This window comes from Anolis sagrei, chromosome 2 (assembly GCF_037176765.1).
Source record: "Anolis sagrei isolate rAnoSag1 chromosome 2, rAnoSag1.mat, whole genome shotgun sequence".
Classification (NCBI taxonomy): Eukaryota; Metazoa; Chordata; class Lepidosauria; order Squamata; family Dactyloidae; genus Anolis; species Anolis sagrei.
Window position 1 is genome coordinate 29,443,019 of NC_090022.1, and position 18,191 is coordinate 29,461,209.

General features: G+C 36.8%; 1 protein-coding gene across 2 annotated transcripts in view; it reads right to left on the reverse strand.

The window, feature by feature from the left end:
- CFAP20DC (CFAP20 domain containing) overlaps window positions 1-18,191 on the reverse strand; it is a 177,580-nt gene that overhangs the window by 139,830 nt on the left and 19,559 nt on the right. For both annotated transcript variants that reach the window (XM_067463435.1, XM_067463434.1), the window contains one exon: window positions 16,666-16,738. In XM_067463435.1, the coding sequence (XP_067319536.1) occupies window positions 16,666-16,738 (73 nt within the window). The remainder of the gene's footprint in view (window positions 1-16,665; window positions 16,739-18,191) is intronic.

An 18,191-nucleotide genomic window follows, 5' to 3' on the forward strand; every position in this document is an offset into this window, starting at 1 on the left:
TTAGGTAGTCTATTTGGAGAAGAAGGTACTGCTTTTTAGGTAAGAGTTAATACTGCACCTCCATTCTTATAAAAAAGGAATCACCCCCTTTTCTGAGTAGAGTGGCAAAAGCTTATAAGACAAGACAGAGGTACTCCTGGTCAGTCGCAAGGCCGAACAGGGCATAGGGTTACAGCCTGTGTTGGATGGGGCCACACTCCCCCTGAAGATGCAGGTTCGCAGCTTGGGTGTGATCCTGGACTCATCGCTGAGCCTGAAACCCCAGGTTTCGGCGGTGACCAGGGGAGCATTTGCACAGCTAAAGCTTGTGCGCCAGCTGCGCCCATACCTTGGGAAGTCTGACTTGGCCACGGTTGTCCACGCTCTGGTTACATCCCGTTTAGACTACTGCAACGCTCTCTACGTGGGGTTGCCTTTGAAGACAGCTCGGAAGCTCCAACTAGTCCAACGCTCGGCAGCCATGATTTTAACAGGAGCGGAGCGCAGGGAGCATACAACCCCCCTGTTGCGCCAACTCCACTGGCTACCGATCTGCTACCGGGCTGAATTCAAAGTGCTGGCGTTGGCCTTTAAAGCCCTAAACGGTTCCGGCCCAAGCTACCTATCTGACTGCATCTCTGCCTATGAACCCACCAGGAGTTTGAGATCTTCCGGGGAGACCCTGCTCTCGATCCCGCCTGCTTCTCAAGCTCGGCTGGCGGGGACGAGAGATAGGGCCTTTTCTGTGGTGGCCCCCCGGCTTTGGAACACCCTCCCCATAGAGGTACGATCAGCCCCTTCGCTGATGGTGTTTCGGAAAAGATTGAAGACATGGATGTTTAAACAAGCATTCGGTTAATCCGTTGTAACGAATTGTGATGACTAAGGATTGGTTATACACGGACGATGAATTTTGGATTACGATTCCAGTTATGAGATGCATAGGATTGTTATTGGTGGCCCAATAATTTGTACTGTATATGTGTTTTATGCTTTTAACTGAATATTGTTTTTAAATGTTGTAAACCGCAATGAGTCGCCGATTTAGGCTGAGATATTAGCGGTATACAAGTGCATTAATAAATAAATAAATAAATAAAAGCTTAGCCCATTCTGGGAAAACCTAAAAGAAAAACTGAACCTCTCTACTCTATCTGTCCTGGTGGGGAAGCACCAAAGAGCTAGTACTACTCCCATTTTCCCATGGTGGTGAATTCTGCACCTTAAATCAACCTAGATTTTTGGGGTTGATTTTTTATTGATTTTTTTTCATTGTATACGTGAATATATGGTAAATTCCATTTGGACATGCTCTTACAATAATTATGTACTGTTCATGGAAACGTACTTCATAATTTAAATTCCAAGAACACATATTTAATTACTATAAGCTGTAGTTGCAAGGCTGCTTTGATTTTGAAAAGCTACAAATCATAGGAAATTAAATCTTTATTTTTGCAAGGAAAAAAGCAGCCCCTTTTGAGAAAACACAAAACTATATGTTTCATATAATCAGAAAATGTCTGAAAAACTCCACAGAAGTTAATATATTTTTATTATGTTGATGCTTGAGTCTTCATATCTAAAGGGTCAGACATATGATAGAAAAATAATGAGACCACATTGAGAAAGAATGAGGTAGTCAACAGGAAAAATCAACCTCATTTATAATAATATTCCTCTGATCAGCAGGTGCATAACTCTTCCTGCTATGGTCATTAGCTGCATTCATTTCACACTTAATGTCTACATTTGCAAAACATTTCAAAGCAAAATTACTTTTCAGTTCAATTTTCAGTTCTGTTTTCAATTCTATTCCACAGCTTCAACTATGATTGTCTATTTTCCTCATGATAGCAAAATGCAGCAAGAACAAGAGTTTAAAATGGTAGAAACTACCCAGGAGTAGATAAACACATTGACTCAGGTTACCTATTCATTTTCTTCTTGTATATACAACAATTTATGAGAATTTGTTAATCAGAGCTAAAAATGAGCTCCGGCTAAAAACGTAACATGATTTGACTACAGATTATTAGCTTATTGTACTTCCCCATTCTTACAAATCATTATATATTTGTTCTAATACCTCTATTACAAAATATCCGCAAATGTATGGTGATAAAAAAAATTGCAAATGTTAATGATCTTTTGGTAGTGCTACAGAACACCAAAAAGACATCAAAAGCCTGTTGGAAGGCATTTTTGCAAATGGATAAAGGGAACCCAAGTGAAAGTTAATAAATGAGAGGGGGGAGTTGCATATCAATTTTAGGATGAAAGTACAACTGATTTGGGAATTACAGACTATAATTGGTTCCAAAGAATCTGAAAGTAAGAAAAATAATCTCTAGTCTAGCACAGATGTTTGTACAACTAAGGGAAGGTTTTATTCAATGAAGTTTGTACTTTAACAGGTTTGCATTAAAAAAAACCATTTATACTTTTCTTATTCTTGTGCAATGTTGTCACAAGAAAGGAAACTCCCGGCTCAGAGAATACAGAGAATCTTAGTCACAGTTACCTTGCAAAGGTGTATAGTTCATATATCCTTTTTTGTTGGCATAACCCCTAGCACTTTACTAAATTATCTAGAAATGACAGAATGAATGGAAGCAGGAAAGCGGTCATCTGCCTGGCTTGTGTCCTCTACCAAATTAATGAACGAAGTTGTTTCACTGTTCTCTGTAATGTTGGGAACTTTAAATAAACATTTTATAGCTGTCAGAAAAGTCATTAAGGGTTTCTATATAACTGGCCAATATGGAATGCTAGCAAAAACATGTGTCATTTTTAGAAGACACGCAGCATGTGAAGATGTTACAAAGATATCATTTACAGCAGGTTTGTACACCTGCATCCTGTGGACCACAGGATGACTACAAATAAGTCCCAACACAAAACTGTAAACTTACTTAAAATATTGTGAATTGTTTTGTAACTTGATTGCGTGGTCCTTGAGTGCAAACTTTGTACCCATCAGAATGGAATAATCATACCCATCAGATGGCCATCCAGCCTCTGTTTAAAAGCCTCCAAAGAAGGAGCCTCCACCACACTCTGAGGTAGAGAGTTCCACTGCTGAACAGCTCTCACAGTTATGAAGTTCTTCCTCATGTGGAATCTCCTTTCCTGTAGTTTGAAGCCATTGTTCCGTGTCCTAGTCTCCAGCGCAGCAGCAAACAAGCTTGCTCCCTCCTCCCTATGACTTCCCCTCACATGGCCAATCAGAGTATGTTATGTCCACAAATACTGGAACAGTATTGATAATGTGCATTATAATTTCAAACAGTTGGGACAGAAGAAATGAAAAATTGCTAAAATTAACAAATAAAATATTGAGCAAGACGACTACTGCAATTCTGCATAAAATGAATTGTGTATGTATTCTGTACTAGGAAGAGAGCAGCCAAGCATGGTACATTCTTGTTATTTGTACACATGTGTGGCTTCAGTTTTACGATGGATGCAGCCCAAAACAATTTCTTCCAATGTGACTCAGGGAAGCCAAAAGATTGGACAATTTTCCCCCCTTGAAAATAGAGAATAGAGTGAAATAGAAAAGCAAAACAAACACACAAACATGTAACATCAATACCACAATACACCAGCTCCTCCCACTGTGGTATTCAGTTTCTGTAACAGTGGGACAATGTGCTCCTTTGAGGCAAAGATAAAAGGAAATTCTGGAGATGCACAACACATAGCAGGTATAATGGTAACATAGAATGTCAGAAGTGTGAATTGGGGAAACTAAAAAAAATAATTTGAGAAATGGAACACAAAAATATTGCAATATTTGGAGTGAGTAACAAATGAAATGCTTTCCGTTAATTGCAGTGTTTCACTATGAAAATCTAAGCAGAAAGAGGATGGGATAATAGTGAGGCGGCCATTAATTCTAACTATGCAAACTAAACATTCTGACTGCGGAATGCTAATATTCTATATCAATGTTTTATTTTTTAAACTACACTTTTACCATATATATAAATAAAGCTATGGATAGCTATGTATTGACTTAGGGCAACACCTTTTTGTCCACACAGCATATCTGACAGTACTATTGTTTTCTATCATAGAACCAGCAAAACATCATGTGAAAAATGCAATCACATTCACACTTGAGCTAGTATTTATAATCAGTCCCATTGTTCTTGAAGGTTAGGGTTCATACAGCAATTCTGGCTCACAAGCTGAGTATTCAACATTCATATTGTGTTCCATATGCTCAGAGGGCGCTGTACTGGCTTCTATGAGTGAGTGAGATTCATGCACTTAACTAGGGAACCTCAATAAATTAGTAAAATATTTTGTGCACACATACATACAGGATGACCCAGGCCAAACTACTGTTGTGTGGTCCTAAAGAGATCACCAAGATTAAATGGATTACATAATGGTTCAAAGTCCAGCAGAGACATGAGACTGTTTTCTGTCCTAAAATCTAGAAGGTATTTTGAGTCTTATAAAACTTTAGTTTCAAAACTTAAATGTAGGTCATTTCAATGCCTATTTCACTAGCTCAAAATCTATTTACCAAATTTGGTTTTATGGAATGTTTTGTTTAGCCAAGCTTTAGAAATTTGTGCCAAATGATTTAGGAACATGTAATTCAACAAAATAGCTTTTAATTTGTTCAGAATAGACAAGGTCCTATAATGAGTATAAATGTGCACAATGTTCAACTAATGAATTTCTTCCAGAAGCAGCTTATTTATAACTAGGAATGTGGCTATTTATGCTTCTAATTAATTCTGCTGGCTTCTCTTCTTCAGTTTATTGGCAGCTACCCATTCTTTTTTCTTGAAGGTTGCTGGCTACACAAGGGCAATCTGTACCTTCAAGATGGTTAAGATTGAGACTGGCACCAAGTTTGATTGGTAGTCATATTATTCTGTACCAGTTTAATCAGTAAGATATTCTACTACTTTTACAAAGGAGTTCGATAACATGCATTAAAGGTATTTTATAGATCACCTTGAAGCTATTAACTGGAAAAAGAATGCATTTAAAAAATACATCACTTTTATATTCAGTCGGAACTGTACCTCAACAATTAGATATATTCTCCCTTATTTCTCAACATTTGTAAAGTCCACTAAATGCCATGCAGGCCAAAACCTTTGGGAATACAAAATAAGCTCTATTCTAAAAGACTCAAACAAAGAATACGTCAGAAGCAGAATTGAAAAAAAAAATCACTTGTCAAATATAAAATAAGAGTGCAGCTAAAATTACTTACCTTATACATCCATATGTAAGTCTAGAACTTTACTAAAAAAAAATTAAAAACAAAGCCGACTTATCCATAGGCCAATGTGATTACTATACCTTAACGCTTATCAAGAAAGGAACCATTCCTTCTCTGAGCAGCATGGCAAAAGGTACCCTCTCTTCAGTTGTGCAACTTTTGGCCTTTTTGAATATCTGAGCTGGGAAATGGCGGCTGGTCCCTGAAGTGGCATTGGTGGAATGATCCCCAACTTAACCATGGGTCATATGAATATCCATAATTTTGGCTCCCACATGTGTCTTTGACATATACATGAGGTTGTCTTATAAATTAACATAAAATGAAACACAACAGTGTTTACCCATGAACAGAAATATTACTATGTTGTTGTTATTATTATTATTAATAATAATAATAACACTTTATTTATAACCCACCCTATCTCCCCAGGGGGACTTATATCCTGCTTTCCTCTCTTAAATGACACTTAAAGCAGCTTGCGACATTAAAAATAATGCAATACAAAAACAATTGGATATAATACCCTAACCAATTTATTCTAGCACAGGCTAGGGCCCAATCTGCCAAATCTATGCAATCATCTCAGAGAAAAATAAGATGGTGACAGAACAGACAAATAAAAGTGATTCAGTTTTAATAGCAGGGGGGAAAACACACCATTAAATTCACATTAAATACATAGAAGTCAGGTTACTAAGAACAGAGTTGAAATCTCTTCTGCTCTAATCAATGGGCTTTAATAAGCTGAAGAGGTGTTAGCCTAGCACAGTAGTCTCTTTATACACTTAGGTTCAAAACTGAGGTCTTAGAATTTAATTTCAATGGGTATTTCATTCTAGTCTGATACTAAGTTAAAGAAGTTTGCACAGTGTCTGAGCAATGTTTGCAAAAATTTTATAGTTGCCAATATCATCATTATCTCTGTACTAAAGGGGGGAGAATTTAAATCGATTTGCCTGGGGGTCTCCTGGCTCAGAGTGGTTCACTGCATGTTCACATTAGCTCTTCTACTGTTGTAATGTCTGTGATATGCTGAAAATAGACTGAGAACACTATCGTCTATCCCCTAGACAAAAAAAAAGAGCACCCCCACAGAAAACATTTTTGACAGTTAGTCATTCTCCAATTATGGTATAATTTTCTTCAGCAGCTCTGGAAAAAAACCATAAGTCTTGAAGAACGGTAAAAGTGTTCTATTTCAGAGGCAGCTTTATGGACAAGTAGAGTGTTCTTTTAATGACAATATTATCTAAATTTATGATAGGTTAGAAATTCAAATGTAATCCATCAAGCTGCTTTACTCAATAGTCAAGTCAAAAGTACAGAACTGTTCAAAAAGTGCAATGGATCTTCAGTATGCTGAGTTGAATCTCATGGCCAAAGTGTTTCCTTATCACTGTTACACAGCATTTTCAATTAGAGAAACTGTGGACTAAATGTGGTGCTGTATATGGAGTTGTGTGATCTGGACTCCTTAGGGCTTCTCAGTGCTCCAGATATTTGGTTATGGATTTGACCACGTGAAAGGCATATGTGCTTATCTGAAGTGAAGATACCAATAAAGGAGATATGAGATGGCAGTGTGATAACATTCATATGAAATACAGTGTCTCAAATGTTTGAGCTGTTCCTCAGGGACTTTCCTTATAAAACTCGAAGAGTAAGGGGAAAAATAAAAGTTGTGACTACCTCATAAATTTGGAAACAATGTAACTGTCCTTTTAATTAAACTGAATATTTTAATTAATATTTGTTAATTATATTTTGGAAGAGGAGAGGTCTCAGAGATAAAATTTAGTTGCTTCAGGAGCTAGACAGTCTTGAGTTACATGGGGTATCTGGTATATCAGACTGTACAGTGCAGTCTTAATGCTTCATGAAACGATTTCCATACAAAGTTCAGATTCAATCTTATAAGCCGCCCTGAGTCCCCATGGGGAGATGGGGCAGGATATAAATAAAGTTTTATTATTATTATATAAGACTTTTGCTTCTTAATTTGATCCTACTTTGATCATCTGGTCCTGTTAATCATAACATAACATCATAACAAGACATATGCAGCTTTATACCAACATCGTTTTGATAATAGGTTGCTGTGAGTTTTCTGGGCTGTATGGCCATGTTCCAGAAGCATTCTCTCCGGATGTTTCACCCATATCTATGGCAGGCATACTCAGACCTCATAACCTCTGAGGATACCTGCCATAGATGTGGGCAAAAGGTCAGGAGATAATGCTTCTGGAACATGGCCATAAAGCCGGGAAAACTCACATCAACCCAGTGATTCTGGCCATGAAAGCCTTCAATAACATATTCGTTTGTTAAGCTCAAAAAATATCAAATACATAAGACAAAGACAAAGAAAATATTGGACTAGTATCCAAGAATGTTCTCATCACACAAAAATAAATGCCCACTTACATGGATTCAGAGTTTGTAGTTACAATTTGTTCAACATACAAAGACTTCCTGAAATTGAGGAGGCTCAGGATTGTAGGCTGTTGTTCTAAGTATGCAATTATAATTTTTACCCTTTCCAAGTGGTGCTTGCTTTGTATAATTGCCTGTCCAAATCAAGTTCACACATTTACAAATATCATTTACTATGATTTTTCCCAAGCCCCCATTTTGAAGACATTCATTTTCCACCCCTACGTGCCAAAGCACTGACAAACAGCCTTGATTGGAATTTGTTTTTGTGTCACTCTGGTGCTAAAATGACAAGTGAAGAACAACAGAAATAAAACAGCAACAATGAGATAGCCAATAATTGCAGATGCACTCTCAGCAATGGACTATCACGCTTCCTTTTGTGAGCGTTCTATCATCAGTTAAGATTTTCCATTCTTATTGCTACAACTTACTCATCAAATTGGAATCTCCTTTCTGCTTAGTGCTGCCTGATTTCGATTTTAAGACTTCTTGGCAGAAAAACTGTCACACCATCTCATAAAAAAATGGAATATATACTGATAATACTAAATGCAAAGTTAAGTACCCTAGTCATCCATCCTCTTTATTAGGACAGGAGCCAAGAGAAAGTAGAGGTCTCCAATGGGCTCATTGAGACAAGTTTATTTCACAGTAGATATAGTAACAATAAACACAAAACATACTTTAGTGTGCCCAGATTGTATGGTTATTGGAAGAGATTTCAACATTTCTGTAGCCTAATAACACTGCTAACTGTCAGAGTGAAATATAACATACCCCTGGAGAATATCTGTACTAAATAAGTGACAAGAAGTATTAAGCATGGTCTTATGAACTCAGCAGAAAGCTAGAAGAGAAAGTGAACAGTTAAAATAGAAAGGGCAAATGTGGCAAGACTGCTCAGTGCTAATGGCTGGCCCAGGAGCACAATTCAACTGCTGACACAAGGCAGAGCACAAGATGTGCTGTCGTATTGCTTTCCCCTCATATGTAGGTATGGCCATTAGAACATGCATCAAAAAATTCAAAACCAGAATGGCAGGTAAGAAATAATTTAAAGGAAATATATACTAAGCATAATGGGTTAGATTTTGAGAAGGCACTTCTCTTTCCTGAAAGGAGGCAAGAACAGTTCGGGACTGAACAGAATGCTCATGGACAACTGTCTGTGGACCACATTTAGTCTATGAACTGCCAAGAATCTATTCACCGATTATAAAAAGTCACGGTCAAAAGTTGAGATCAGGATTAATGAAACAGAGCTGAAATGCAATAGAAAGTAGAAAGAAATGTTCACAACATCTCAGTGAACCAAATGAGAAAGGTCATTTCATCCCTAATCTAGCACAAACTGGAAATGTGAACATAAAATCCATTACAAATGACTTGCCTGGGAAAACATTAGAAGCAGAACTTCTTCCTTAGTGAATTCATGGAATTACCGCAGAGTAAAAGAGAGAAGCAAAGAGTAAGTCTAGCTAAAGATATCCAAAAGACACAGCATAAGGCATAAGTTTAATTCCTGTCTAGCAGTCTTAAGTGACATTTTTTCCACTTTCTTGCTTGCACTAAAGGAACATTGTAATACTACTTTGTGTACAATGGGAAAAAATAACATTTGATCTCAAACTTAAGCTCTAATTTCTCTCTTTCTTGCTTACTATTAAATTTATGTGCATCTCTCCCCCCCCCCCTGCCCTGTCCCAATGAAACCTAAACAACAGGTGCTTCTTACAATGAACAAATAAGATTCAGCAACTCAAATGTCACAGTATAACATCCACATGAAAAGGATTTAACAGGATTTAGGGATCTGAGGTTTCAAAATGTATGTATCACAGAAATGAAGTATTCTGCAGACGCTGACTGTTGAACCAAAACTTAATCTCTCTCTTGCTGCAGAGGACCTTGAGACACTTTAACAGCATTAGGCTGCAGTAAATGGCAATGGATTACCACCTACAGGTGTGGTTGTATGTTACACTCTCCTCCCTTATGTATGTTCCCAACTAGTTTTTTTTTTCTAATCGTATAGCAGCAGTGACATAGGGCTATCAAAGTTACTCAACCGGCGGAGTCCTTTTAGAAGAAAGGGTAGGGTTGCAAATCCTTTCTGAAAAACCACAAGAACTTTATTGAGCCTTCATGTCAGAAAGCAGCTACAGTTAGAGGCCATGTTTCTTGAAACAAATGACATAAAGTGAGAATACAGAGCAAGGCTGTCTCCATAAAACAAAGCAAACATGAGAAGCTATCTTTGAGTATCAGTTATTATGTATTTAAATGGTAGGTACCGGCATCATTAATTGGCCATGGAATGCAAATACTAACCATTGCAGATTCTAGAGAATTAGAAGAAAGATTTTCCTTCTATCCTGTCACTTCTCAAGTGATGGGTAGCGGTATTCTGCAATAGGAAAAATAATCTGCAGTGTCTAAGTAATGTCTGAGGAGAACTGCTTGCAAAATACATCTCAGTAGCCATTGATTGAGGCTGCAAAAATTTGACAGGGCATTGATAAGCTGCCAATAACCTCCTTATCCAAGAAAATCAAGGTATTATTCTCTGAACCCCCCTTGTACCTGGATTCACAAAGGAGGTGGAGACCTGATGATTTATCCAACAGATTTTGAATGGAAGGGTTGGGTAAGCTTGTTTTACAAAACCCATCTTCTTGACAGTTGTGCATATCTTGAATAGCGTGTCTATGGCCTCACCTGTTTTGGTATGCAAGAGACCCATTCCCTTTTCCTATGTTGCCAGGTTTGGTCCATGAGGCCTGCTGATCTGTCTCATGCTTAACAGCCAAGGCTGATGGACATGGATGTGGATTTACTTGTGCAGATAGACCCATGCTGGGCTGTGCTGATTTGCCTTGAGGCTAGACAGTGAGATTCCCATTGGAAGAGGACTACTACATTCTTGTGGTCTTCTAAGAGGTATGGAAGGATTCTGTCTTCTCCTATAGGAATTGTTGGTAGCCAGCCATGCAGACTTGGTAGTTTGCTACCAAGATGGCAAGAGCAGCTGAGAAATTGAATTGTCAACCAAAACATCAAGACATCTGCTTTCCTTGTCTGGTGTTGTAGAGAAAAAATTGCTTGGGCTGTTTCCACCAAGAGAGCTTGGTGTCAGGTGGGTGGCTAGGAAGGCTGTGTTCTTTCAGTTGGACCTTGTTCAGGTTATTAAGTCCCTTAGTGGTGGATAGCATTGATGATAGTTTAGCCAGGTCTGCACCTGTGACCCTTTAGGTCTTGAACTCCCAGAAGCCCTAGCCAGTTTGTTTAATAGGAATTCTGGTAAAAGAGGTCCAAAACATCCGAAGGACTGCAGATTGTGCAGGCCTGGTTTAGTCCATGCATGCCAGATAGCCTCCTAGGTCAGGAAGAGGTGGGAGAAGGGTGGAGGCCATGGTGGAAGACCTTGAGAAATTCCTGTCTGTTCAATCAAATGAGGAACCGAACAGAATACAAGAAAGGATGGTCATGTCACATTTCCATCTATGTATTTCAAAAGGCAAGATGAAAAAATGACCACATTAACATAGCATCATTAGGAAAAATGCAGTGGATATTCTTTTTTGAATAACACTAATAAAGAGTATTATTTGAATGTGAAGAAGATACCTTTCTGTGACATTATGGCACTTTTAGCCTCAGTAGAATATTGAATGCCTGAGAAGATGAATTATTATTGGTACCTTGAAAATATTAGGATAGTGGAGAATTGTTGATGCGGGGAGATCATAAAAATGTTGTATGAATATTCAATTGTCTTTAAGGATTTCATGATGTGGAAGGACACCATTTGGGGTCCTCTCAATAGAAAAGTTTCAGGTATACAGCAATATTTGTATAATCCTTTGAACTACATACTAAAACACAACCTCTATTCTACCAGTGATTAGCAATAAACGATGTTCAAGGAAACAGTGGGATTTCTTTTCAAATCCAATTTATAAATTTAGCACACTCAAATGGTGAAGTGATCCTGAATTGTAACACTCAGATTTCACATGGAAGTTATTTATGTTTAAATGCTTTCCCATGAAGAAGGCTCCACTTATACAGAACTTACTATTTTTTTCCAGTTTTCTCTCTCCTATTGCTTGAAGATGCTCTCAGAATTATTAATTTCTCTCTCCCTTTATGTTTTAAGAAAGCTGATGGTATTCTGATTTCTGTTCTTCATCTCAGTGGTTTATTTCATGTGTTTTTCTCCTTCCTTTCTGTTTTTATACTGATTGCTAATAACCCCCACAATCCTCATTATGAGTGGAAAGAAAGGAAGGAAAAAATACACACTTGGCTCCAAATCTATTACATGGTGGTTTTCTCCTTTGGAGCACATCCAAGCATACAATTCTTCCTACACATAGTCTACAGAAGTAGTTAAGTAACAGTTTTTACAAATCAAATCTACTAAAAATATAAATTGTGCACTATAAGAATCTGAGTGACTATCGGTGATAATTTAATTTTAAAATGTACTACTATTTTGGTAACCTACACATTTCTTACAACTTAACGATGTCGGATACACTGTGCTTATGGAAGATCTGGCTCAAATCTTTTAAAAATATTATTTTAAGTTTTGAGGAACAAGATTTGAACAGTATAACTTGTGCAATAATTCATTCACACAATAGAAACTGAGAGAGGCTGAGAGAAAGAGAGAGATTCATTAGTTATCTGAACATCGGAAAGCCCCTAGGCTGAAATACAAACTGTTCTGTATTATTTTGGATGTCTTGAAGGAGTTCCAGAATACACCAATTAATCAGAGATGACTTTTTAATTTCCTATGACATATTGCAATAAATAAAATTATTAAAGGGAATCTAATCCATCTGGCGTGCAGAGGTCACGATTTAATTAGGATTTATATATCGGAAATTAAACTGAGAGTGGAAGAAATGCTGAAAAGTGACAGAAAACTTTGATTACACAGTTCCAGCTATTAATATTTCCTTATTTCTTGCTCCTATACCTTAATGAAGTAATCATTCTGAAGCAGATCAGAACAAAGTTTGTTTACTTTGTTTTCCATACTTCTGACTGCTAACTTTCAGGGCAGGTTTAAAAGTGATTATGTCAAGATCCAGTTAAAACAAGTTTGATCTGCTGCTAAATATTCTGAACTTTTCTTCTAGCATTAAGAAATCAACACAGTCACTGGTAATGCTAAATTAATCAAACAGTCACTGCTGGGAGGTTCGGCAAAGAAAGTTCTTAAAAGCTCTTGCCTAAACTTCACCTTGTGATTACACAATCTTAAGTGACAATACAAGATTTAGCTTCTTCCCACTAGGAAAGGCAGTTGTTGACACCAACTTGTGTGCTCAAAAGAGGAATGGTATGACCTCAGAAACAAGACAGTTTTCTGTGTAATCTGAGGTGGCTATAACGAACACGTGGAGTGGATGTCCCCTTACATGGAACAGCATAAGGGTTATTTGTTTTTTCCTCCACTCTGTGCATACAGAGTATATGTGGTAAGTGTGACGTTCCCTTACTTTGGTGCATCAGAAGTCCACATAGTGAAGTTAATTATGCAAGTCTTGAAACATGTGAGGGGTTACACCTGCATCTCTATCTCACATACTCACTATAATTAAAGCCAATAATTAAATTGCTCAGACCCTGGACGGTTTCCAGTTATACAAATTCTAGCAAATGTTCAAGCATCAACTAGCAACTGTCACAGTTACCCTAACTTGATCTTTCAAAATCTAGTTTTTAAAAAATTGCACAGTTCTCAAAAGCTAAAGAAATGAAAATTTGTTAAGTCTCTAGGAAAACTAAATTCCATAAGCAGGAACAGCCTGACAGAATGAAATGTAAGAAACTGTCCTTGACAAAGAAACACAACTAGCTAACTCCGACCCATAGTCCAAAATAGTTTGTGCTGGTATCGTGTATCCACAGAAATGGAAGCACTGTGTGAACTGTAGTCCTGATTTGCCTGGAGGGGAGCTTCGCCAATTTGGTGGGATGCGGGCCTGTTCCAAAAAAGGCCACAACAAGACAAAAAAAGTAAACTCCAAGGCAAGTAGAGTGCGACAACCCATTTTTTTGTTCCTTAGGGAGTAAGATAAACCTTACAAATGAACTTTTATTTCAATCATTCTTGTATTATTGTCCTTACTGTACTTTTTCTGTAAGACATCTCAACTGTATGTGGAAAAATGGAATATAAATATTATAAATGCACAGTCAACAGAATCAGAAAACATGTAAGATAAATTTCCAGTGATTGGTTCACCAAAACACAATCAGAAGGGAAGAAAGGACCTTTCAGTGAAGACAATTTTTCTTTGGAGTTCTCTCAGATATTCCAACAACAACAATAGCTGAAATCAAATTCGGATTTTGGTAAGGAAAAAAAGGGGGGGGGGTTGTACTAGCGCAAAGAGCTGAAATGGGGGAATGAATACAAGTAAACAATGTTGAAATTAAACAGCTGTCAAAATCAATGGATATTCTGAAAGGAAACAAATGATTGAATTCACACAAAAGATGTCCAGTAATACAGAAAATGATAATGTGCTGTAAATGATGGAGAAATATATAATCATAGCTATTATTTATTGCCAAAGATGTCAGATGAAAAATCCACAAAATTTCTCTCGGTATATATTTAAATACAGAATCAATATCATGTCTCCTAGAATATGGCAGAACTCTCTCAAAGATGATGAAGGTGGAGGATTTATGTTAAGTATTAGCTTCATATATTCTGTAAAAGGTATCTTTTTCTCAAGACAAAAATCTAGCACTCAGAAGTCTGCTCCTACAAACAGGATTCTCTCCATGTTCAGGAAAAGGCTAGTATTTGGCTCAACTTTGTTTGAACTATTAAAGAATGAACAATGGATCCTGATTAGACATGTTATGCAGCCTCGCACTTGATCCCATGCCCTCTTCTCACACTTATAGCGCTGCACTTCTCCAATTCCCAGTTCAATTGCTTGCCCCACTGGTAATGAGCACTGTTTTTGTTAGTTGTTGTTTCATGCTTATGTGTTTAATTTAATTGTATTTTTAAATTGTTTTCACTTTATGTTCTGTTTTTAGGCATGTTGTGCAGTGTGTAAGTTGTCCCGAGTCTCTTTGGAGAGATAGTGGCAGGATACAAGAATGAAGTCACATAATTGCAAAACATATAATTTTCTAAAAGCTAGAAATATAACACAGAACTTGATTTGGGAATACTTGAAAAATTGTAAACCCTATAACAAAATATGAGTACATTAGGAAATCCATGCTGGGTTTTATAAGAATAGTTAAAATGCCTCTTTTATATCTTTTAGAGCATTCCTACAAACTTGCCTGCCCAGTGCCCTCTTAACCCTAACCAGCATAACAATAGATCTTGTGGATGCGAAGTTGCTTTACAAATCTGCAAGGCCTTCTGATTAGACAAAGTATTTTCACACGTTTAGCACTTTTCATTGAGCAAATGTTGAAAGTATGATTTCCCTAACAGAAAAGCATGGGGAGAAGATGATGCTGGTGAACAGAAATTTACAAAAAAATTACAAATAATTATCAATTGCAGGGGTAAGCATAAAAGATTAAAGTGACAGCGTAGCTTGCATCCATTTTGGTGGTATTTACAACTTTAAGGAATTACAACCTGACATACAAATGTTAAAATAACTTTGTAATAAAAATTCATATAATCCTGGAAGATCATTTCTTAACACCACATCGCTGCCAGGAAGCTGTATGGCCCCACTGGACCATTTACTGCCTCACAGATTGAGGAGTCCCACAGCCTTAGTTCTATGGAGGTTTCAGCATATATCAGTTACATTGTTATATCACTTATACTGTCACTGACACAAGCACTAGAACCCATTGACAAATAAAAACATATTTTCCTTCTTAAACGTTTTTCATTTGAGTATTTTTTGTGACCCCTTGCCACCAGAATTTTTTAAATGACCTCAGATATATGAAAGAGCAAAACATTAAAATAAAAATCAAACATTTACAGATAATAAATCAGCATGTGCAAGTCTTGCTGAACAGGTTCATTTTTCTTTGTATGAAGTACAACTGAAGCATTTTCTTCAGAGTCCATTGTAAACATAGTTGCTAACATATTTGTGGAAACGTCTAAAACAGCCACTAGGTAGCATTCAGAAAACTTTTCCTGTTGCCAAATTTTACGTGACCTCAACATTGAGCTAAGGGTCCATCTGGGGTTGGGACCCACAGTTTAAGAAGAAGTGGTTTATATATACCAGTGGAGTTATTCCTCCTCAGCACTGTAAATTCTAGATGTTACAGTAGAAGAGGCCTTGAATTTCTTTGGCAGAAGCTAGGGAATAATTGTTTTTATAAACAATTATGCTTCTGTCTTTCTTCTGGAAAGCTCAAGGCTGCTGAGGAGGATAAACTATAAATTAACAATTTAAGACAACTCTCATAATATAACCATACAGCATTACAATATTAAAACATGAAATCAATTGTACCCATGGCTCTACCCAAAAAGTAGGATCACATCCAAATAATCCACAGCATTGGGCTCACCATGGACCTTTCAAATGAACTAAACAAAGCCAATCATATTTTAATTACAAAAATAATTACCTCAAGCCAAAAGAAAAAGAGGTTTCTGTTGTGTTTTTTAAATGGTTAAATTAACCATTCAATGTTTGTTGCTATCAGGAATGGTCACCTGTGCCTTTTCTTTTAATTATGCCACATAATGAAATTATACAGTTATTCATATATTTTCACCATTAAAATGTACTTGCATTGCATTACAGAGAATTAGCTTTCTAATCCTCAGGGAAAGACACCACAAAAGTGTCTGAGAAATCATGGTCAAATTAGCTTAATTACTTCTTGTCAACTTGATTAGTTGCTGCTCTTTAATGCAAAAGCTGCCACTTGCAATTAATAGCAGTTGGTATTGGTTCAATTGATTGAGTGTCTACAGTGCATGAAACATGATAGGAAGTTCAGTATTATCTTACAGCAATTCAGTTGAGAAGTCCTGTCCCAGTGGTACATAAATCTGAAGTACCAGAAATTGCTGTATCAGTCCAACTAGAAAGAAACAAAAGAAACATATTAAATACACACCACATTTTTGGTATATCACGGGAGATGCAAGTATTTTAGTATTTCCCAAACTCTGCAGTACAGGCAGTCCTCATGTTACAAACATCCAACTTACAAATGACTCATAGTTAAGAACAGGGATGAAAAAACAGGAAGCGAGAGAAATTGGAAGGGAAAGTCACTCCCGGAAGAGTTAACATGGGGAAAAGATGTCTCCACTGAAGCTTTCTCACCAATCCTTGTTTCCATGACAAGTTAAATTTTACAACATCTAATTATGACAGAGATAGGTGGTGAAGTGAAATCTTTTGAACAAGGGCACAGATAGCAAGACAAATACCACAGGGGTGTAAGCCCTTCCTTATGCCATCCAAAGCTTGTGTGTGTGTATATATATATGCATATATACACACACACACATATATAGCTGGAGTTACTCTTAAAAATGTACCTGTTTTGACTTACATACAAATTTGGTCCAGTGAATGAAAATACATCCTGCATTTCAGATATTTACATTACGATTAATAACAGTAGCAAAATTACAGTTATCAAGAAACAACAAAAATAATGTCATGGTTGGGGGTCACCATAACATGAGGAACTGTATTAAGGGGTCACACATTAGGAAGGTTAAGAAACACTGGTTTAAGATATCTACCTGAAACTTTGAAGAGCTTTTGTCGATAAGATAATAGTGGGCTAGATCAACCAGTAGTCTAACTGAGAAAATGGCAGCTTTATTCCTTCCTTTCCTATAAAAAGCGTTTTGATCTTAATTTATACCAACAATTATTTTTCAAGAGCACTCATCAGAGCATCAGGCCCATCAAGTATATTTAACACAGCCTTGAGCAATGCCTCCAATATTTGCTTGCTCTAAAAAGTTTAGAGCTTATTTCAGTGCTTTGGTTTTAAATATGCAGTAATTAGCCTACAGGATAAAACTCTAAATAAATACAAAGTGGTCAGAGTCAGAATGTTTCAATTCACTGTAAATCAAGGGAAATGGTAATTTGAATTTAAGCTGTTTCTAAACACAGAAATTGCAATACTGCCTTAGTAATTAAGTGTTCTCAAATTAAGTCCAAGCACTTTGTTGTAAGCCTGCCAACAAACAATTCAAAGTCCCATTTCTCATAAAAGATGCATTAAATATTTAGAGATCTCAAAATTTTATGGAAGAAATTTAAAATTAATTGAGTCCATAAGCATTAGTGCTGTAGCATACTTTGAAATAGCTCATTTCATATATTGCCAAAGTTAATTTGTGATTACAAAACACTGCTCTAGAATTATTGGTATGTTCCCTTTAACCAAACACATTACATAGCAACTAAATCACACAGCTGGAAAATATACATCTATAATTTCTATTTAAGTGATGTACAATTTAATTTACAACAGCAAAATTTAAAGTAGCTTCAATCCCATCAAT